The sequence below is a fragment of the Nerophis ophidion genome, linkage group LG24 (assembly GCF_033978795.1).
Source record: "Nerophis ophidion isolate RoL-2023_Sa linkage group LG24, RoL_Noph_v1.0, whole genome shotgun sequence".
NCBI lineage: Eukaryota > Metazoa > Chordata > Actinopteri > Syngnathiformes > Syngnathidae > Nerophis > Nerophis ophidion.
This window is the reverse complement of record NC_084634.1, coordinates 39,681,004-39,704,848: the sequence shown is the minus strand read 5'-3', so window position 1 is coordinate 39,704,848 and position 23,845 is coordinate 39,681,004. Positions and strand designations below refer to the sequence as shown.

General features: G+C 38.3%; 1 protein-coding gene across 1 annotated transcript in view; it reads left to right on the top strand.

Annotated features, from left to right (window-relative positions):
• ppp1r13ba (protein phosphatase 1, regulatory subunit 13Ba) overlaps positions 1-23,845 on the top strand; it is a 101,596-nt gene that overhangs the window by 57,768 nt on the left and 19,983 nt on the right. The window contains exons 13-20 of the mRNA XM_061886344.1: positions 11,395-11,462; positions 14,146-14,302; positions 14,375-14,599; positions 16,485-16,697; positions 18,424-18,574; positions 18,646-18,683; positions 18,738-19,084; positions 22,122-22,259. Of these exons, the coding sequence (XP_061742328.1) occupies positions 11,395-11,462; positions 14,146-14,302; positions 14,375-14,599; positions 16,485-16,697; positions 18,424-18,574; positions 18,646-18,683; positions 18,738-19,084; positions 22,122-22,259 (1,337 nt within the window). The remainder of the gene's footprint in view (positions 1-11,394; positions 11,463-14,145; positions 14,303-14,374; positions 14,600-16,484; positions 16,698-18,423; positions 18,575-18,645; positions 18,684-18,737; positions 19,085-22,121; positions 22,260-23,845) is intronic.

The window sequence follows — 23,845 nt, the reverse complement described above, 5'->3', positions numbered from 1 at the left end:
ACCTCCCGAAATTCTGGCAAAGCTGGAGGCCACGCCCCCTCCTGCTCCATGCGGACCTGAGTGAGGACAGCCTGTTTTCACGTCCGCTTTCCCACAATATAAACAGCGTGTCTGCCCAATGACGTAACTGTAGAACGATCGAGGGCGAGTTCTTGGTTTCTTATGTGGGTTTATTGTTAGGCAGTTTCATTACTGTTTGTAACAACACACAACAACAGCAGTCACGTTTTCATCTACCGTAAAGCAGTTCGTCTGCCGTAAACAGCAATGTACATGCATATGGTTAGAAAAATAGTGACAGAGAATAGAACAAGGATGGACAATTCAACCCTTAACTCAACAATGAGTAGATGAGTCTTATGTGTGTGTATATGTGTAAATAAATGAACACTGAAATTCAAGTATTTATTTTTTATATATATATACATATATATAAAATAGAATAAATATATGGGGACGGCGTGGCGCAGTGGAAGAGTGGCCGTGCGCAACCCGAGGGTCCCTGGTTCAATTCCCACCTAGTACCAACCGTGTCACGTCCGTTGTGTCCTGAGCAAGACTCTTCACCCTTGCTCCTGATGGGTGCTGGTTAGTGCCTTGCCTGGCAGCTCCCTCCATCAGTGTGTGAATGTGTGTGTGAATGGGTAAATGTGGAAGTAGTGTCAAAGCGCTTTGAGTACCTTGAAGGTAGAAAAGCGCTATACAAGTACAACCAATTTATCATTTATATATATATATATATATATGTATATATATATATATATATAGCTAGAATTCACTGAAAGTCAAGTATTTCCTATATATATATATATATATGTATATGTGTATATATATGTATATATATGTATATGTGTATATATATATATGTATATATATATGTATATATGTGTGTATATATATATATGTGTATATATATGTATGTATATATATGTATATATATATGTATATGTATATATATATATATATATATATATATATATATATATATATATATATCTTCACAGATATATTAGGGTTGTCAAAATTAACAAGTTAACTCGTGATTAATCCCGACAAATGAACGCACTAACCATGTATACACGCTCGATTAAACATGCAGTTTATGTTGACCCTAAAACGCCCTTTGACTTTCCCCGCGATACAATCAGTGAACAATTAAAGATTTCTGGATGACCTTCTTACAGTAGAATAGTATTGCGTCGTTTCTTAAGCTAATATTTAATTTTGCAAGCGATTATTCACAGTAATCATCTGTGATTATTCATGAGTAATCCAAATTTCAAAATGTATGCAATAATCTGATTTGAAAAAGATAATCAGATGCCATATATACATATATAAAATCAAGCTCTTAGGCATGGAGACTGTTTTTACTAACATTTGTGAAAGAACGGGCCGCTTTCAGTGATTTCCAGTGTGGAACTGTCATAGGATGCCACCTGTGCAACAAATCCAGTCGTGAAATTTCCTCGCTCCTAAATATTCCAAAGTCACCTGTGGGCTTTATTATAAGAAAATGGAAGGGTTTCGGGAACAACAGCAATTCAGCCACCAAGTGGTAGGCCACGTAAACTGACAGAAAGGGGTCAGGGGAGGAATTATGTTTTGGCGTTGTTTTTCCGGGGTTTTAGCTTGGCCTCTTAGTTCCAGTGAAAGGAACTTTGAATGCTCTAGGACACCAAAACATTTTTGACAATTCCATGCCCTCAACCTTGTGGGAACAGTTTGGAGCGAGCCCGTTCCTCTTCCAACATGACTGCACAAACCAAGGTCCATAAAGACATGGATGACAGCGTCTGGTGTGGATGAACTTGACTGGCCTGCACAGAGTCCTGACATAAACCCGATAGAACACCTTTTGGATGAATTAGAACAGAGACTGAGAGCCAGGCCTTCTTGTGTGACCTCACCAATGCACTTTTGGAAGAATGGTGGAAAATTCCTATCAACACACTGCGCAACCTTGTGGACAGCCTTCCTAGAAGAGTTGAAGCTGTAATAGCTGCAAAGGGTCATATTGAACCCTATGGGTTAGGAATGGGATGGCACTTCATGTTCATATGTGAGCCTGTGCAGTCTAAATGTGCTGGTGCAAGTACTGGTGCTGTGGTCTGTGCTCACAGGCAGGCAGCCAAGTGGACTTGCTGCTGCCACAGCAGGTCAGATGAGTGACAGTCAACATGTTGTGGAAATGATCATCCTGACCACAGGAGTCGATAGTTCATCAGTGTTGTCAGCTCTGATGTGGTTGTACTGCTGCCAGGTCTGCCACATGGTTAGATAACTACACGCCTCCCGCTTCGTTATGTTTGATACACACTATGGGCCTGTTGTACTAAAAGTGTGCGTGTACTAACCTGATATCACACACCAAGCACATCTACTAAACGTGAGAGGGTTGCGTCTTTTAAAAGGGAACCACACTTTTTGGGGGGGATTTTGTCTATCGTTCATAATCTTTATCCAAGACGAAAACACAAAAGTTCTTCTTTTTTTATGCATTCTAACTCATAAACAAAAGGTTAGCAAAAGTCAGCGAACAATGTAGGTAATGCGGGTCCCTCTATTCCGCCTATAAAGCGCTCTAAAAGTCATCCAAAAGCCACCATTGTCGTTTTATGCACATGTTGTAAGTATATATATGTAACATTCATAATAACATGTAATATATACATGATGTAAGTATATATGTAGTATCTAGTAACATTCATAACATGTAATGTATACATGATGTAAGTATATATGTAGTATCTAGTAACATTCATAATAACATGTAATATATACATGATGTAAGTATATATGTAGTATCTAGTAACATTCATAACATGTAATATATACATGATGTAAGTATATATGTAGTATCTAGTAACATTCATAATAACATGTAATATATACATGATGTAAGTATATATGTAGTATCTAGTAACATTCATAATAACATATACATGATGTAAGTATATATGTAGTATCTAGTAACATTCATAACATGTAATATATACATGATGTAAGTATATATGTAGTATCTAGTAACATTCATAACATGTAATATATACATGATGTAAGTATATATGTAGTATCTAGTAACATTCATAATAACATGTAATATATACATGATGTAAGTATATATGTAGTATCTAGTAACATTCATAATAACATGTAATATATTCATGATGTAAGTATATATGTAGTATCTAGTAACATTCATGATAACATGTAATATATACATGATGTAAGTATATATGTAGTATCTAGTAACATTCATAATAACATGTAATATATACATGATGTAAGTATATATGTAGTATCTAGTAACATTCATAATAACATGTAATATATACATCCATCCATCCATTTTCTACCGCTTATTCCCTTTCGGAGTCGCGGGGGGCGCTGGCGCCTATCTCAGCTACAATCGGGCGGAAGGCGGGGTGTAAGTATATATGTAGTGTCTAGTAACATTCATAATAGCATGTAATATATACATGATGTAAGTATGTGTCATGTAGTAACATTCATAATAACATGTAATATATACATGATGTAAGTATATATGTAGTATCTAGTAACATTCATGATAACATGTAATATATACATGATGTAAGTATATATGTCATGTAGTAACATTCATAATAACATGTAATATATAAATGATGTAAGTATATATGTAGAATCTAGTAACATTCAAAATAACATTTAATATATACATGATGTAAGTATATATGTCACGTAGTAACATTCAAAGTAACATGTAATATATACATGATGTAAGTATATATGTAGTATCTAGTAACATTCAAAGTAACATGTAATATATACATGATGTAAGTATATATGTAGTATCTAGTAACATTCATAATAACATGTAATATATACATGATGTAAGTATATATGTAGTATCTAGTAACATTCATAACATGTAATGTATACATGATGTAAGTATATATGTAGTATCTAGTAACATTCATAATAACATGTAATATATACATGATGTAAGTATATATGTAGTATCTAGTAACATTCATAACATGTAATATATACATGATGTAAGTATATATGTAGTATCTAGTAACATTCATAATAACATGTAATATATACATGATGTAAGTATATATGTAGTATCTAGTAACATTCATAATAACATATACATGATGTAAGTATATATGTAGTATCTAGTAACATTCATAACATGTAATATATACATGATGTAAGTATATATGTAGTATCTAGTAACATTCATAACATGTAATATATACATGATGTAAGTATATATGTAGTATCTAGTAACATTCATAATAACATGTAATATATACATGATGTAAGTATATATGTAGTATCTAGTAACATTCATAATAACATGTAATATATTCATGATGTAAGTATATATGTAGTATCTAGTAACATTCATGATAACATGTAATATATACATGATGTAAGTATATATGTAGTATCTAGTAACATTCATAATAACATGTAATATATACATGATGTAAGTATATATGTAGTATCTAGTAACATTCATAATAACATGTAATATATACATCCATCCATCCATTTTCTACCGCTTATTCCCTTTCGGAGTCGCGGGGGGCGCTGGCGCCTATCTCAGCTACAATCGGGCGGAAGGCGGGGTGTAAGTATATATGTAGTGTCTAGTAACATTCATAATAGCATGTAATATATACATGATGTAAGTATGTGTCATGTAGTAACATTCATAATAACATGTAATATATACATGATGTAAGTATATATGTAGTATCTAGTAACATTCATGATAACATGTAATATATACATGATGTAAGTATATATGTCATGTAGTAACATTCATAATAACATGTAATATATAAATGATGTAAGTATATATGTAGAATCTAGTAACATTCAAAATAACATTTAATATATACATGATGTAAGTATATATGTCACGTAGTAACATTCAAAGTAACATGTAATATATACATGATGTAAGTATATATGTAGTATCTAGTAACATTCAAAGTAACATGTAATATATACATGATGTAAGTATATATGTAGTATCTAGTAACATTCATAATAACATGTAATATATACATGATGTAAGTATATATGTAGTATCTAGTAACATTCATAATAACATGTAATGTATACATGATATAAGTATATATGTCATAATATGTATATAACATTCATAATATGTAATATTTACGTATTTTGATCAGTTTAAGCATACAACAGTGCATTAATTTCAAAGACGCATCACAACGTTTGCTATTTCCTTCAACAACTACTAATCAAGCAGACTCGATGAGAGACAACAAAGACTACTTTGGGACAAGTGATGATCCAAAACCTTGTATTTTTGAGCCTGAACATAAGGAGGATGATCTACAAGTTTTAGAAGCTGAGTGCTAAACAGATCCAGCTTCAGTGGAACACCAAGCATCAGGTTGCAGTATCGCCAAGTACTGAACAAGACACACAAATGAAACAATCACTTACTGTACAATGTCTGCTCACACTGATGGGATGCTTCCATTTAGATGAAAAAATAATCATAATCCTCACACAGTTCACGGGCATTGCTGCTGACGTGCAGGGAATTTTCTAGAATCCCTGAACCTTTTGATGATATTACGGAGCGTAGATGGTGAAATCCCTAAATTCCTTGCGATAGTTTGGTTTATAAAAGTTCTTCTTAAGCAATTTGCTCAGGCATTTGTTGACAAACTGCTGACCCTCGCCCCGTCCTGAGGATTTCACGGAAACTGCTTTTATACCCAATCACGCCACCCACCTGTTCCCAATGAGCCTGTCCACCTGTTTGATGTCCTAAATAAGTGTTTGATGAGCATTCCTCAACTTTCTCACTCTTTTTTGCCACTTGTCCCAGCTTTTTTTGCAAAAATGTTGCAGCCATCAAATTCCAAATGAGCTTGATTAGCACAAAGTCCTTGGTGACTCAGACTTTGAAGATCCCACAAGTATCTGATGTCTGACTTTGGACACAAAGAATTACTCTTAAGAATTCTGCTAAGAGTTGACTTATAGGTAAAGAAATTCTTCGCTGAAAGCTGCATTTAAAAGTTAGTTATCAAGCGTCTTATTCACACTTTCAGCAAAGTGTAGGACTGAATCTTAAGTGTCACACTCAGAGCTGAATTACGACATTACTACTTGCCGTAAACACAATTTTAGGTGATGTCATTTCTGTTTCCATAGAAGTGACCAATCACGGAAGGGAATCCCTTGTCCAAGAATGAAGAAATATCTTAGAAATAGTTCAGTGGACAATGGGAGTGAACATTTTGACAATAAACTACAAAATAATACAAAACAAAATGAAAGATTCTGAGAATCCTCTCAAAGAGCTCCTAACTTATCCTAAAAATCTCAGAGCGAGGAGTTTTAGCACTTATTTGTGCACATCACTTTTTTTACACACTTATATGTGAGCACACAACTTGTGCACTTATTTTACACACTTATATATGTGCACATGACTTCTGCAATTTATTAATTCACTTATTGTACACAGTTATAATTGTGCACTTTAACCTGTGCACTTTATTGGTGCACCTATTCGACACATTTATACAAGTGCACATAACTTGTGCACTTTAACCTGTGCACATTATTGCTGCACCTATTTGACACATTTATACAAGTGCACATAACTTGTGCACTTTATTGGTGGACCTATTTGACACATTTATACAAGTGCACATAACTTGTGCACTTTAACCTGTGCACATTATTGCTGCACCTATTTGACACATTTATACAAGTGCACATAACTTGTGCACTTTATTGGTGGACCTATTTGACACATTTATACAAGTGCACATAACTTGTGCACTTTAACCTGTGCACTTTATTGCTGCACCTATTTGACACATTTATACAAGTGCACATAACTTGTGCACTTTAACCTGTGCACTTTATTGGTGCACCTATTTTACACATTTATACAAGTGCACATAACTTGTGCACTTTAACCTGTGCACTTTATTGCTGCACCTATTTGACACATTTATACAAGTGCACATAACTTGTGCACTTTAACCTGTGCACTTTATTGGTGCACCTATTTGACACATTTATACAAGTGCACATAACTTGTGCACTTTAACCTGTGCACTTTATTGGTGCACTTATTTTACACGTTTATACAAGTGCACATAACTTGTGCACTTTAACCTGTGCACTTTATTGGTGCACCTATTTTACACATTTATACAAGTGCACATAACTTGTGCACTTTAACCTGTGCACTTTATTGGTGCACTTATTTTACACGTTTATACAAGTGCACATAACTTGTGCACTTTAACCTGTGCACTTTATTGGTGCACCTATTTGACACATTTATACAAGTGCACATAACTTGTGCACTTTAACCTGTGCACTTTATTGGTGCACCTATTTTACACATTTATACAAGTGCACATAACTTGTGCACTTTATACCTGTGCACTTTATTGGTGCACCTATTTTACACAAGTGCACATAACTTGTGCACTTTAACCTGTGCACTTTATTGGTGCACCTATTTTACACATTTAAACAAGTGCACATAACTTGTGCACTTTAACCTGTGCACTTTATTGGTGCACCTATTTGACACATTTATACAAGTGCACATAACTTGTGCACTTTAACCTGTGCACTTTATTGGTGCACCTATTTGACACATTTATACAAGTGCACATAACTTGTGCACTTTAACCTGTGCACTTTATTGGTGCACCTATTGTACACATTTATACAAGTGCACATAACTTGTGCACTTTAACCTGTGCACTTTATTGCTGCACCTATTTGACACATTTATACAAGTGCACATAATTTGTGCACTTTAACCTGTGCACTTTATTGGTGTACCTATTTTACACATTTATACAAGTGCACATAACTTGTGCACTTTAACCTGTGCACTTTATTGGTGCACCTATTTTACACATTTATACAAGTGCACATAACTTGTGCACTTTAACCTGTGCACTTTATTGCTGCACCTATTTTACACATTTATACAAGTGCACATAACTTGTGCACCTTAACCTGTGCACTTTATTGGTGCACCTAGTTTACACATTTATACAAGTGCACATAACTTGTGCACTTTAACCTGTGCACTTTATTGCTGCACCTATTTGACACATTTATACAAGTGCACATAACTTGTGCACTTTATTGGTGGACCTATTTGACACATTTATACAAGTGCACATAACTTGTGCACTTTAACCTGTGCACTTTATTGCTGCACCTATTTGACACATTTATACAAGTGCACATAACTTGTGCACTTTAACCTGTGCACTTTATTGCTGCACCTATTTGACACATTTATACAAGTGCACATAACTTGTGCACTTTAACCTGTGCACTTTATTGGTGCACCTATTTGGCACATTTGTACAAGTGCACATAACTTGTGCACTTTAACCTGTGCACTTTATTGCTGCACCTATTTTACACATTTATACAAGTGCACATAACTTGTGCACTTTAACCTGTGCACTTTATTGCTGCACCTATTTTACACATTTATACAAGTGCACATAACTTGTGCACTTTAACCTGTGCACTTTATTGGTGCACCTATTTTACACATTTATACAAGTGCACATAACTTGTGCACTTTAACCTGTGCACTTTATTGGTGCACCTATTTTACACATTTATACAAGTGCACATAACTTGTGCACTTTATTGGTGCACCTATTTTACACATTTACACAAGTGCACATAACTTGTGCACTTTGTTAGTGGACTTATTTTACACTCTTATGTATTCACACATAACTTGTGCACTTGATTAATGCACTTATTGTACATACTTATATATTTACACTTATTTTACACGTTTATATACATTATGTGCACATAACACACTTAACATGTGCGTTTCACTCTTAAAATGTCAGTGCCTAAAAGAAGTCAGTATTCAACCTTAGATTGAAAAGCCTCACAATACAAAAACAGTCCATACAAATTTTCCAACTGAATTTTCTACAAACCCCGTTTCCATATGAGTTGGGAAATTGTGTTAGATGTAAATATAAACAGAATACAATGATTTGCAAATCCTTTTCAACCCATATTCAGTTGAATGTGCTACAAAGACAACATATTTGATGTTCAAACTCATGAACTTTATTTTTTTTTGCAAATAATAACTAACTTAGAATTTTATGGCTGCAACACGTGCCAAAGTAGTTGGGAAAGGGCATGTTCACCACTGTGTTACATCACCTTTTCTGGCAATAAATAATGATAAAGTTGAGGAATGCTCATCAAACACTTATTTGGAACATCCCACAGGTGTGCAGGCTAATTGGGAACAGGTGGGTGCCATGATTGGGTATAAAAGCAGCTTCCATGAAATGCTAAGTAATTCACAAACAAGAATGGGGTGAGCTGTCATATTTTACACTTCATAATGCGTCACACATTTTCCATGGGAGACATGTCTGGACTGCAGGCGGGCCAGGAAAGTACCCGCACTCTTTTACTAAGAAGCCACGCTGTTGTAACACGTGGCTTGGCATTGTCTTGCCGAAATAAGCAGGGGCGTCCATGATAACGTTGCTTGGATGACAACATATGTTGCTCCAAAACCTGCATGTACCTTTCAGCATTAACGGTGCCTTCACAGATGTGTAAGTTACCCATGCCTTGGGCACTAATACACCCCCATACCATCACACATGCTGGCTTTTCAGCTTTGCACCTATTACAATCCGGATGTTTATTTTCCTCTTTGTTCCTGAGGACACCACGTCCACAGTTTCCAAATATAATTTAAAATGTGGACTCGTCAGACCACAGAACACCTTTCCACTTTGCATCAGTCCATCTTAGGTGAGCTCGGGCCCAGTGAAGTCAGCGGCCTTCCTGGGTGTTGTTGATAAATGGGTTTGGCTTTGCATAGTAGAGTTTTAACTTGCACTTACAGATGTAGCATCTAACTGTAGTGACTGACAGTGGTTTTATGAAGTGTTCCTGAGCCCATGTGGTGATATCCTTTACACACTTATGTCGATTTTTGATGCAGTACCGCCTGAGGGATCAAAAGTCCGTAATATCATCACTTACGTGCAGTGATTTCTACAGATTCTCTGAACTTTTTGATGATTTTACAGACCATAGATGGTAAAATCCCTAAATTCCTTGCAATAGCTCGTTGAGAAATATTGTTCTAAAACTATTCCACAATTTGCTTACAAAGTGGTGACCCTCGCCCCAACCTTGTTTGTGAATTACTTAGCATTTCATGGAAACTGCTTTTATACCCAATCATGGCACCCACCTGTTCCCAATTAGCCTGCACACCTGTGGGATGTTCCATATAAGTGTTTGATGAGCATTCCTCAACTTTATCAGTATTTATTGGCACCTTTCCCAACTTCTTTAACACGTGTTGCTGGCATCAAATTCTAAAGTTAATGATTATTTGCACAAAAAAAAAAAATGTTTAGCTCGGTTGGTGGAGCGGCCGTGCCAGCAATTTGAGGGTTGCAGGTTCGATTCCCGCTTCCGCCATCCTAGTCACTGCAGTTGTGTCCTTGGGCAAGACACTTTACCCACCTGCTCCCGGTGCCACCCACACTGGTTTGAATGTAACTTAGATATTGGGTTTCACTATGTAAAGCGCTTTGAGTCACTAGAGAAAAAGCGCTATATAAATATAATTCACTTCACTTTATCAGTTTGAACATCAAATATGTTGTCTTTGTAGCATATTCAACTGAATATGGCTTGAAAAGGATTTGCAAATCATTGTATTCTGTTTATATTTACATCGAACACAATTTCCCAACTCATATGGAAACGGGGTTTGTAGTTGTGGAATATTTTAACTATTTTTGATATGTTTTATAATGTTGAATATTTCTATAAATATTGTTATAAATATAAATATCCTTCCGCTCCCTGAACGTTGGCGCAGGTCTCTCTGGCCTCAGTGCCATCCCCCGCTGGCAACTCCTAACCACTTCGGACACCTCTGAAGGTCTCTTAAATATCGTGGAGTTCAGGAGTGATTCTTAGACTTAAAAAAGTTGATAAATAACTTTTATTCTTCAGTTTGAGAGTAGGACTAAATTTCGAAAAGTCTAAGACGCTTGATGAATACGGCCCCTGACTTGTACCGACTTTATTTTTGTCACTCGTGTCTGTGATTAGATGCCATCAGAGTTCCTGGACATACGTCATGTAAAATAAGATCAGCAGCAAATAAGTCTTGTCTAGGAATAAGTCAGTTAGATGTGACTTCATGCCAGCACAGCTCCAAAGACCTCCCCAGTTTTTCTTCTGCTCATTTTCTCATGAAACTTCCCATTTCTCTGTTTTCACAAGAAAAGGATCTCACCTGTGTTGTTTTATCCTCCCTCTTTTCTCACACAGCCAGTGATGCATCGTGGACCAGCACTGGTGCAAATGTGTCCAATTGGAAGACCAACGCTCCAGAACAGGTACGGTTTTTACTCTCCTCTGGTCCCAGGACCCCACTTCTAACTCACATCGGCACCAGTCGTTGACATGAACCGAAGTCAATGGAATTTGTGCTTGCTGCCCTCCCTAAAAACACCACAATGTTGAAATATAACAAGATAAACTTTAAAATAACATGTTTGGTTTGTAAAAACACTACAATAAAATGTACTACAAACAGCTACTAACACACACACTAGGTGTGGTGAAATCTGTCCTCTGCATTTGACCCATGCCCTTGTTCACCCCCTGGGAGGTGAGGGGAGCAGTGAGCAGCAGCAGTGGTCACGCCCGGGAATCATTTTTGGTGATTTAACCCCCAATTCCAAGCCTTGATGCTGAGTGCCAAGCAGGGAGGTAATGGCTCCCATTTTTATAGTCTTTGATATGACTCGGCCGGGGTTTGAACAGACTCCTGAGAAAGCCCTTCTTGTATACAGCTTTGCTGTTGTCCTTCCAGTCCAGTCTGCTGTTCAAGTGGACTCCCAGGTACTTGGACTGCCCCACTACTGCCACCTCCCGGCCCTGGATCTTGATGGGCTCCACAGGGATCATTCTATTCTTTAAGTCAATGGCCGGATCCTTGGTCTAGAAGAGCATCCACGCGTTGCATCAGTTTCAGCCTCTTTGGGCTATATCATCCATCCATCTTCTACCGCTTATCTGAGGTCAAGTCGCGGGGGCAGCAGCCTAAGCAGAGAAGCCCAGACTTCCTGGTTCGATTCCCAGCTTCTACCAATCTAGTCACGTCTGTTGTGTCTTTGAGCAAAACACTTTACCCTTGCTCCAGCTGGGTGGTGGTTAGCGCCTTGCAAGGCAGCTCCCTCCATCAGTGTGTGAATGTGTGTGTGAATGTGGAAATATTTTCAAAGCGCTTTGAGTACCTTGAAGGTAGAAAAGTGCTATACAAGCATAACCCATTTACCGTAACTGTTTTGTGACCGATGGCAACGGCTGTTTACGACCTCCCCTCCCTTTAGAAACAGCTGTTGCCATGTAATCAGGGAAAGTCCAAATAAAAAAGGAGGTGCGCCACCTGTCGTCAGAGTGTGGGACGACAACGTACAAGGGTACAGAACTACAGGCTCTCCTCATTGAGCTAAATTGAATCCTTTCTCTGTTTAATTCCTTGCTTCTTGAACCTGACACTAATATCAAGTGTGTGGATGTGGAAATAGTGTCAAAGCGCTTTGAGTACCTTGAAGGGAGAAAAGCGCTATACAAATATAACCCATTTACCATAACTGTTTTGTGACTGAGGGCAACGGCTGTTTATGACCTCCCCTCCCTTTAGAAGCTGTTGCCATGTAATCAGGGAAAGTCCAAATAAAAAAGGAGGCGCGCCACCTGTCGTCAGAGCGTGGAACGACACCGTACAAGGGTACAGAACTACGCGCTCCCCTCATTTAGCTAAATTTAATCCTTTCTCTGTTTTATTCCTTGCTTCTTGAACCTGACACTAATATCAAGTGTGTGAATGGGTGAATGTGGAAATAGTGTCAAAGCGCTTTGAGTACCTTGATGGGAGAAAAGCGTTATACAAGCATAACCCATTTACAGTAACTGTTTTGTGACCTTGGGCAACGGCTGTTTATGACCTCCCCTCCCTTTAGAAACAGCTGTTGCCATGTAATCAGGGAAAGTCCAATTAAAAAAGGAGGCGCGCCACCTGTCGTCAGAGCGTGGGACGACACCATACAAGGGTACAGAACTACGGGCTCTCCTCATTGAGCTAAATTGAATCCTTTCTCTGTTTGATTCCTTGCTTTTTGAACCTGACACTAATATCAAGTGTGTGAATGTGTGTGTGAATGTGGAAGTAGTGTCAAAGCGCTTTGAGTACCTTGAAGGTAGAAAAGTGCTATACAAGTGTAACCCATTTACCATAACTGTTTTGTGACCGAGGGCAACGGCTGTTTACAACCTCCCTTCCCTTTAGAAAAAGCTGTTGCCATGTAATCAGGGAAAGTCCAAATAAAAGAGGAGGCGTGCAACCTGTCGTCAGAGCGTGGGACGACACCATACAAGGGTACAGAACTACGGGCTCTCCTCATTCAGCTAAATTAAATCCTTTCTCTGTTTAATTCCTTGCTTTTTGAACCTGACACTAAGATCAAGTGTGTGAATGTGTGTGTGAATGTGGAAATAGTGTCAAAGCGCTTTGAGTACCTTGAAGGGAGAAAAGCGCTATACAAATATAACCCATTTACCAAAACTGTTTTGTGACTGAGGGCAACGGATGTTTATGACCTCCCCTCCCTTTAGAAACAGCTGTTGCCATGTAATCAGGGAAAGTCCAAATAAAAGAGGAGGCGCGCCACCTGTCGTCAGAGTGTGGGACGACACCGTACAAGGGTACAGAACTACGGGCTCTCCTCATTCAGCTAAATTGAATTCTTTCTCTGTTTAATTCCTTGCTTCTTGAACCTGACACTAATATCAAGTGTGTGAATGTGGAAATAGTGTCAAAGCACTTTGAGTACCTTGAAGGGAGAAAAAGGCTTATACAAATATAATCCATTTACCATGTTTATTGTTTTGGTGGTGTATAATTGAGGGTCCCCCACCCCCTCCTTATTTTATGCTGTTGGTTGTGCAAAATGTTACTTCCAGACAGCTCCTTTCTCAGTGGCGTTTCTTTCGCTTTCTCTTTCTGTCAATCAGCTCCCTTACGGCTATGGCACCTACCCCAGTGCCAGCCACCAGGCAGCGGGGCATCACTGCTCCACCAGCTCCCTCCCTCGCTCTGCCCCTGGCACCCTGGGCTGGCCTCCAACCAGCACCTCATATTTGTCCTCACCAACCCCAAACGCCAACCAAGGTGAGTCTTCAAGGACAAAACATCTCAAAGCTACGAAAGTCACGCCTTAAGTGCGTTTGTCTCTCCTCTTAGGCTCCGCCTCCAGCGCCCGCTCATCTCCCCTGCCCCACCAGAGCGAGCGCAGCGACCCTCCTCCGGCTGTGGCTGTACGTCCATACGTGCCCGAGCAGCCCTCCAGGCCCCAGTCTCCGAGGAGAGGCCCCGCCACCATGAACAGCAGCTCCATCTACAACATGTACCTGCAGCAGCCGCACACCAAGCACTACGGCTCTCTCTCCAGGAGCAGTGGCAGAGCAAGTAAGGAGTGACTGAGTAAGGAGTGACTGAGTAAGGAGTGACTGAGTAAGGAGTGACTGAGTAAGGAGTGACTTCATTACTCCATGAAATTGATACAGAGCTCTGATCAATTTCCATATTACTTCAAAGAAAAATGGTTTTGTTTTATATTTATATATATATATATATATATATATATATATATATATATATATATATATATATATATATGTATGTGTATATATGTGTGTGTATATATATATATATATATATATACATATGTGTGTATATATATATGTATGTGTGTATATATATACATATGTGTGTATATATATATGTATGTGTGTATATATATATATATATATATATATATATACATATGTGTGTATATATATATATGTGTGTATATATATATATATATATATATATATATACATGTGTATATATATATATATATATATATATATATATATATATATATATATACATGTGTATATATATATATATATATATACATGTGTATATATATATATACGTCTATATGTATGTATATGTACATATATATGTATGTATGTATGTATATATATATATGTATATATATAGATATATGTCTATATGTATGTATATATTTATATATGTATATAAATATGTATGTATATATGTATGCATGTATATATGTATGTATATATATGTATGTATGTATATATATATTTTTTTGTATGTATGTGTGTATATATATATATATATATATATATATATATATGTGTGTATATATATATATATACACATACATATATGTATGTATATATATATATATATATATATATATATATATATATATATATATATATATATATATATATATACATATACATATATGTATGTATATATTTATATATGTATATATGTTGCGACGCCTTTTGAGGCCCTTAACATGCAAGGAAAGTCCCCATATTTTGCAGGCCTGTCAGGTTTGGGGAAAAAAAATTCATATTTTGGGGATCCTGAACTTTCACAGGTTCAGATCCTGATTCTAATCGCCAGTTTGTTTTGTTTTGGTTTGGTTTAATTTGGTTAGGTTTGGGTTTCGGGTTCTAACTTTGGTGTGGTCTATTTATTTAAATATATTTATTAAATTTATTTATTTATATATTTTACTGTTTGGATTTGTTTTCTATATTTTTTTCCAATTTTATTTTATTTAGAATTTTTATTTATTTATTTTATTTATTTATTTTATTTTATTTACCTTTATTTTATATTATTTATTTTTTATTTCCTTTTCGTGTAGTTTGAGCAGCGGCACACGGCCTTCAGGGGCGATGCAGAGAACCACCTATTGACATGTTTTCTTCTATACGTTTGGACCCCTTCTTAAGGCCCCTAACATACACCAAAAGTCCCAATAATTTGCAGGCCTGTCAGATTTGACAAATTATTTTACATTTTGGGAGTCCTGAAATGTTTGCTGGTGGGTCAGAGCATCGAGAACTTGAACCCCCGTAGTGCAAAGGGGGCGAGGGCCCGTTTAACGCTGCTCGCAGCTTGAATATTATTTTAAGTCACTTCTAGTTCCTATTTCCTGAAGTACATCATTAACAGTGCCAGTTTGTAGAACCGTTATGGATACCCACAATACCGCTTTCCTTGTATCCACTTGTCTTTTTCCGTTTACTTCAAACAGGAAACTTGAACGGCAGAATTGTGTTTTCAAGCTCGGCTTTCTCCTTGGCACTATTGCTAGCCACTTTTGTGTACTCTGTGGGAAATTGGCACATCTGTACCACACCGAGGGTTCCATAGCAAACTAAAATACAATACAAGATAGACTCTGGATTTTTGCTGTTGCTACAAAGTAAACAAAGATGAAGTCAGCACTTTCTGACCCATTTCCTGTCCCCCGCAGTCTACGGGAAGCCCATCCTGCCTGCATCTTCTACAGCCGCCTCCCCGCTGCCCTTCCTGCAGGGAGGAGGCACGAGGCCAGCAGAAGATGTCGCAGACAAGGAAGAAGGACAAGAAGTTGGAGGAGGAAAAGCTGAGGATGGGCAAGTCCTCCCTCCTCCTAACGTGGACAACATCCCTCGTCCTCTCAGTCCTACCAAGCTGACTCCAGTTGGTAGGTCACACCATCAGGGAGGAGGTCTTTGAAATATGTTTTCTTTGTGTTGGATCATGGCTGAATGACATCCACAAACTACTCACTTTTACCACATTTAACGTTTACAAAATGGGATAAATTCATGTTGTCCTCAAAATTCAACACACAATACCCCATAATGACATTGTGAAATGTCTTTTTATTATTTCGCAAATGTTTTTAAAATAACATAAAATAAAAAAGTTTCACCCATTCCTTTTTGCAGCACCTCTCCAGCGCCATCAGGGTGGATGAAGTGTTGGTTTTCATCCAGCATGTCTCTGTACATTGCTGCATTCATATTTCCCTCCATTATGTTGGATTAAGTGTTGGTTTTGATCCAAAATGCCTCTGTACATTGTTGCATTCATCTATTTCTCCATCAGGTTGGATGAAGTGTTGGTTTTCATCTAGGATGTCTCTGTACATTGCTGCATTCATCTTTCCCTCCATCAGGTTGGATGAAGTGTTGGTTTTCATGTAGGATGTCTCTGTACATTGCTGCATTCATCTTTCCCGCCATCAGGTTGGATGAAGTGTTTGTTTTCATCCAGTATGTCTTTGTACAACTTGATGGAGGGAAAGATGAATGCAGCAATGTACAGAGACATCCTGGATTAGAATTAACACTTCCCATCCAACCTGATGGAGGGAAAGATGAATGCAGCAACGTACAGAGATATCCTGGATAAAAAAAATACAATTTCCCGTCCAACCTGATGGAGGGAAAGATGAATGCAGCAATGTACAGAGACATCCTGGATTAGAATGAACACTTCCCATTCGACCTGATGGAGGGAAAGATGAATGCAGCAACGTACAGAGATATCCTGGATTTAAAAAAATAAAATTTCCCATCCAACCTGATGGAGGGAAAGATGAATGCAGCAATATACAGAGACATGCTGGATGAAAAAATATACCTCCCATCCAACCTGATGGAGGGAAAGATGAATGCAGCAATGTACCGAGACATCCTAGATGAAAACCAACACTTCATCCAACCTGATGGAGGGAAAGATGAATGCAGCAATGTACAGAGAAATCCTGGATGAAAACAAACACTTGCCATCCAACCTGATGGAGGGAAAAAAGAATGCAGCAATGTCCAGAGACATGCTGGATGAAAGCAAATCCTTCCCATCCAACCTGACGGAGAGAAAGATGAATTCAGAAATGTACAGAGACATCCTAGATGAAAACAAACACTTCCCATCCAACCTGATGGAGGAAAGAAGAATGCAGCAATGTACAGAGACATCCTGGATGAAAACCAACACTTCATCCTATCTGATAGAGGGAAAGATGAATGCAGCAATGTACAGAGACAGGCTGGATGAAAACCAACACTTCATCCTATCTGATAGAGGGAAAGATGAATGCAGCAATGTACAGAAACATCCTGAATGAAAACTAACCCTTCCCATCCAACCCGATATAGGGAAAGATGAATGCAGCTATGTACAGAGACATCCTGGAGGAAAACCAACCTGAACGGGTGAAACTCCCCAAAGATAGGTGTGCCAATGGTGGGGCCTCCTGTTCAAAAAGACTTGAGGCTGGAAAGTATTGAGCCAATGCTTTTTCAGTTTAATATTTTCAATACATTTTCACATTGTCATTACGGGGTATTGCGTGTAGAATTTTGAGGACAAACATGTTTTTTATGTATCTAAGAGACTGAAGTATGGTTATCTCTCTTCAGCCTACTCCCAACTTCGGTACCAGAGCGATGTTGACCTGGAAGTCCTCCGCCGCCGCCTCAGCAACGCCCCACGACCCCTGAAGAAACGCAGCTCCATCACTGAACCCGAGGGCCCCCAGGGCCCCAACATCCAAAAACTACTGTACCAGAGGTTTGTGTTGGACTTACTGAGACCAACTGTTCCCATCAGTACTGAAAGATTGTGGACTTCTGGTGGCGCAGGTTCAACACCTTGGCTGGAGGCATTGACGGCGTCTCAGGTAAGGTCATGTGACCTGAGTCACGTGTCCAACGTATAAGCAACCTTCTTGCAGGCAACACCTTCTACCAGCCCGATCGTCTTCTGGGGGACGTGGACCGCAGCCACTCGGCAGAGGGGAATGTCCCAGAGGGTCCGGCGCCAGAAGACACGGAAGTCCAGAACCTGAACCTGGACTGTCGTCGCTTATCCCCGGCGGCCTGCGATATGTCCGCTGAGGCGACGACCGCGGGACAAACCAAACACAACGGCTCCTCATGGCCGCCAAGTAGAGGTCCCTTGGCGCCCGTGAGGCCCGAAGACCTGGATAAAAACAACTCGGATTCTAGTCCGGCCCGTAAAGTCACGAGTCACGTTTTGCCCTCGCCGTCACCGCCTGCACCTGCGTCACAGCCTCCCAAGGTACTTCTGCTCCGTGTGTCCGCTTTGCAGACTCCAGAATCGATTCCGGATCAAATTGTTGCCCCCAAGAATAGATTTGAATTGAATGGAATCGTGTAGTGACCAAAGAACGAGAAAGAAGATTCGAACAAGATGAAGAATCAATTCTTGATTCTGGATCGAATCTTTGCCCCCAAAAACCGAATTGAATCCCAATTGTGTAGTGACCAAAGAACAAAAAGAAGATTCGAACAAAATGCAGAATCGAGAATCGATTCTGGATCGAGTCGTTGCCCCAAAAACTGAATTAAATTCAATCACGTAGTGCCAAAGAACAAAAAGAAGATTCGAACCAGGTACAGAGTTGAGAATCGATTTTGAATCGAATCTTTGACCCCAAGAATCGAATTGAATGGTGTAGTACCCTAAGAACAGAAAGAAGATTAAAAGACGATGAAAAATTGAGAATCAATTCTAGATCGAATAGGTGCCCCCAAAATCCAAATTGAATCGAGTGGAGTACTGCCTAAATAACAGGAAGAAGATTCGAACAAGATCAAGAATCGAGAATCGGTTCTGGATCAAATCTTTTCCCCCAAGAATCAAATTGAATTGAATCGTGTAGTGCCGAAATAACAGAAAGAAGATTCAAACAAGATGCAGAATCAAGAATCAATTCAGGATCAAATCGTTGGCCTCAAAAACCGATTTGAATCAATTTGTGTAGTGCCCAAAGAACAGAAAGAAGATTCGAACCAGATGCGGAATCGATTCTGAATCGAGTCGTTGGTCCCATGAATCGAATTGAATTGAATCGTGTATTGCCCAAAAAACAGGAAGAAGATTCGAACAAGATGCAGAGTCGAGAATCGATTTTGAATCGAATCTTTGACCCCAAGAATCGAATCAAATTGAATGGTGTAGTACCCTAAGAACAGAAAGAAGATTCAAAGACGATGCAAAATTGAGAATCAATTCTAGATCGAATAGGTGCCCCCAAAATCCAAATTGAATCGAGTCGAGTACTGCCTAAATAACAGGAAGAAGATTCGAACAAGATCAAGAATCGAGAATCGGTTCTGGATCAAATCTTTTCCCTCAAGAATCAAACTGAATTGAATCGTGTAGTGCCGAAATAACAGAAAGAAGATTCAAACAAGATGCAGAATCAAGAATCAATACAGGATCAAATCGTTGGCCTCAAAAACCGATTTGAATCAATTTGTGTAGTGCCCAAAGAACAGAAAGAAGATTCAAACCAGATGCGGAATCGATTCTGAATCGAGTCGTTGGTCCCATGAATCGAATTGAATTGAATCGTGTAGTACCCAAAAACAGGAAGAAGATTCGAACAAGATGCAGAATCGAGAACCTATTCTGAATTGAATCATTGGTCCCTTGAATCGAATTGAATTGAATCATGTAGTGCCCAAAGAACAAAAAGAAGATTTGAACACGATCGAGGATCAATTATAGATCGAATAGTTGCCCCCAAAAAACGAATTGAATCGATTTGTGTAGTTCCCAAAGACCAGAAAGAAGATTCAAACAAGTTGGAAATTAGAGAATCGATTCTGGATCAAATCTTTGCCACAGAAACCAAATTAAATTAAATCGTCTAGTGCCCAAAGAACAGAAAGAAGAGTCGAACCAGATGCAGAATCAAGAATTGATTTTGAATTCAATCTTTGACCCCAAGAATCGAATTGAATTGAATCATGTAGTTCCCAAAGAACAAGAAAGAAGATTCGAACAAGATTCAGAATCGAAAATTGATTCCGGATCAAATCATTACTCTCAAGAATCAAATTGAATCGAATTGTGTGGAACATGAAATAACAAAATGAAGGATCAATTCTTGAATCTGGATCGAATCTTTGCCCCCAAACACCGAATGGAATCGAATTGTGTAGCGGCCAAAGAACAAAAAGATGATTCAAACAAGATGCAGAGTTGAGAATCGATTCTGGATTGAATCGTCTCCCCAAAAACTGAATTAAATTCAATCGAGTAGTGCCTAAAGAACAAAAAGAAGGAGACAAGATGCAGAATTGAGAATAAATTCTAGATCGAATAGTTGCCCCCAAAAACCGAATTGAATCAAATTGTGTAGTGGCCAAAGAACAGGAAGAATATTCGAAAAAGATGGAGAATCGAGAATCCATTCTGGATCGAATTGTTGCCCGAAAAACCAAATGGATTTCAATCGTGTAGTGCCCAAATAACGGAAAGAAGATTCAAACCAGGTGCAGAATCAAGAATAGATTCTGAATTCAATCTTTGACCCCAAGAAACGAATTGAACTGAATCGTGTAGTTCCCAAAGAACAGAAGATTCGAACAAGAAGCAGAATCAAGAATCAGTTTGAATTAAATCGTTGGTCCCATGAATCAAATGGAATTGAATCGTGTTGTGCCCAAAGAACAGAAAGAAGATTCATACAAGATGAAGAATCAATTCTTGATTCTGGTTCGAATCTTTTCCCCCAAATACCAAATTGAATCAAATTGTGTAGTAACCAAAGAACAAAAAGAGGATAACATGTAATATAGACATGATGTAAGTATATATGTAGTATCTAGTAACATTCATAATAACATGTAATATATACATGATGTAAGTATATATGTAGTATCTAGTAATATTCATAATAACATGTAATATATACATGATGTAAGTATATATGTCACGTAGTAACATTCATAATAACATGTAATATATACATGATGTAAGTATATATGTAGTATCTAGTAACATTCATAATAACATGTAATATATACATGATGTAAGTATATATGTAGTATTTATTAACATTCATAATAACATGTAATATATACATGATGTAAGTGTATATGTAGTATCTAGTAACATTCATAATAACATGTAATATATACATGATGTAAGTATATATGTAGTATCTAGTAACATTCATAATAACATGTAGTATATACATGATGTAAGTATATATGTAGTATCTCTGTACTGTACTCTGTAGTGTACTCTGTAGTGTGTGGTGTTTGTTGTTGACCGGCGTCCTGCTGTCTTGTGTGTGCTTCAGGGCAAACGCAGCAACTTGAAGAAGCTGAGGTCAGAGCGCACGGGACACGGACTGAGGGTGAAGTTCAACCCTCTGGCTCTGCTGCTGGATGCCTCGCTGGAGGGCGAGTTCGACCTGGTGCAGAGGATCATATATGAGGTGAACTTGCTGCCGGGCAACTGGGGTTAGTACCAAGTACCAACACCACTGAAGTGGTCACCTTGTGTAAATGGTAAATAAAAACAGAATACAATAATTCCCTTTCAAATTATATTCAATTGAGTAGACTGCAAAGACAAGATATTTCATGTTCACACTGACAAACTTTGTTTTATTTTGCATGTAATCATGAACTTTGCAAAAAAAGTAGTCAGAGGGGCATTTTTACCAGTGTGTTACATGGCCTTTCCTTTTAACAACACTCAGTAGAGGTTTGGGAACTGAGGAGACACATTCTTGAAGTGGAATTATTTCCTATTCTAGCTTGATGTACAGCTTAAGTTGTTCAACTGTCTCCCTTTTCATATTTTAGGTTTCTGGGTGTTGTTGATAAATGGCTTTGGCTTTGCATGGTAGAGTTTTAGACAGTTTGTACAACTTAAGTTGTTCAACAGTCTCCTGTTTTCATATTTTAGGTTTCTGGGTGTTGTTGATAAATGGCCCTTGGCTTTGCATAGTAGAGTTTTAGACAGATTGTACAACTTAAGTTGTTCAACAGTCTCCCTTCTCATATTTTAGGGTTTCTGGGTGTTCTTGATAAATGGCCCTTGGCTTTGCATTGTAGAGTTTTAGACAGATTGTACATCTTAAGTTGTTCAACAGTCTCCCTTTTCATATTTTGGGTTTCTGGGTGTTGTTGATAAATGGCTTTGACCTTGCATAGTAGAGTTTTAGACAGTTTGTACAGCTTAAGTTGTTCAACAGTCTCCCTTCTCATATTTTAGCCTTCATATTGCACTGCACATGTTCAATGTCTGGACTACAGGCAGGCCAGTCTAGTACACGCACTCTTTACTATGAAGCCAACTGGCTTGGCATTGTCTTGCTAAAATAAGCAGGAGCGTCCATGATAACAACATGTGTTGCTCCAAAAGCTGCATGTACTTTTCAGCAATAATGGTGCCTTCACAGATGTGTAAGTTACCCCTGCCTTGGCCACTAATACACCCCCATATCATCACACATGCTATGCTGGCTTTTACACTTGGCGCCTAGAACAATCCGGATGGTTCTTTTCCTATGTGGTCCAGAGAAAATGACATCCACAGTTTCAAAAAACAATTTGAAATGTGGACTTGTCAAACCACAGAACACATTTCCCTTTTCCATCCATCTTAGATGAGCTCGGGCCCAGCGAAGTCTTTCTGGGTGTTGTTGATAAATGGCCGTGGCTTTGCAAAGTAATAATAACAATAATAATGGATTAGATTTATATCGCGCTTTTCTATTGTTAGATACTCAAAGCGCTCACAGAGAAGTGGGAACCCATCATTCCTTCACACCTGGTGGTGGTAAGCTACATCAGTAGCCACAGCTGCCCTTGGGTAGACTGATGGAAGCGTGGCTGCCAGTTTGCACCTACGGCCCCTCCGACCACCACCAATCATTCATTCACCGATGTGAGCGGCACCAGGGGCAAAGGGTGAAGTGTCCTGCCCAAGGACACAACGGCAGCGATTTGGATGTCAATAGGTGGGAAGCGAACCTGCAACCCTCAGGTTTCTGGCACGGCCGCTCTACCCACT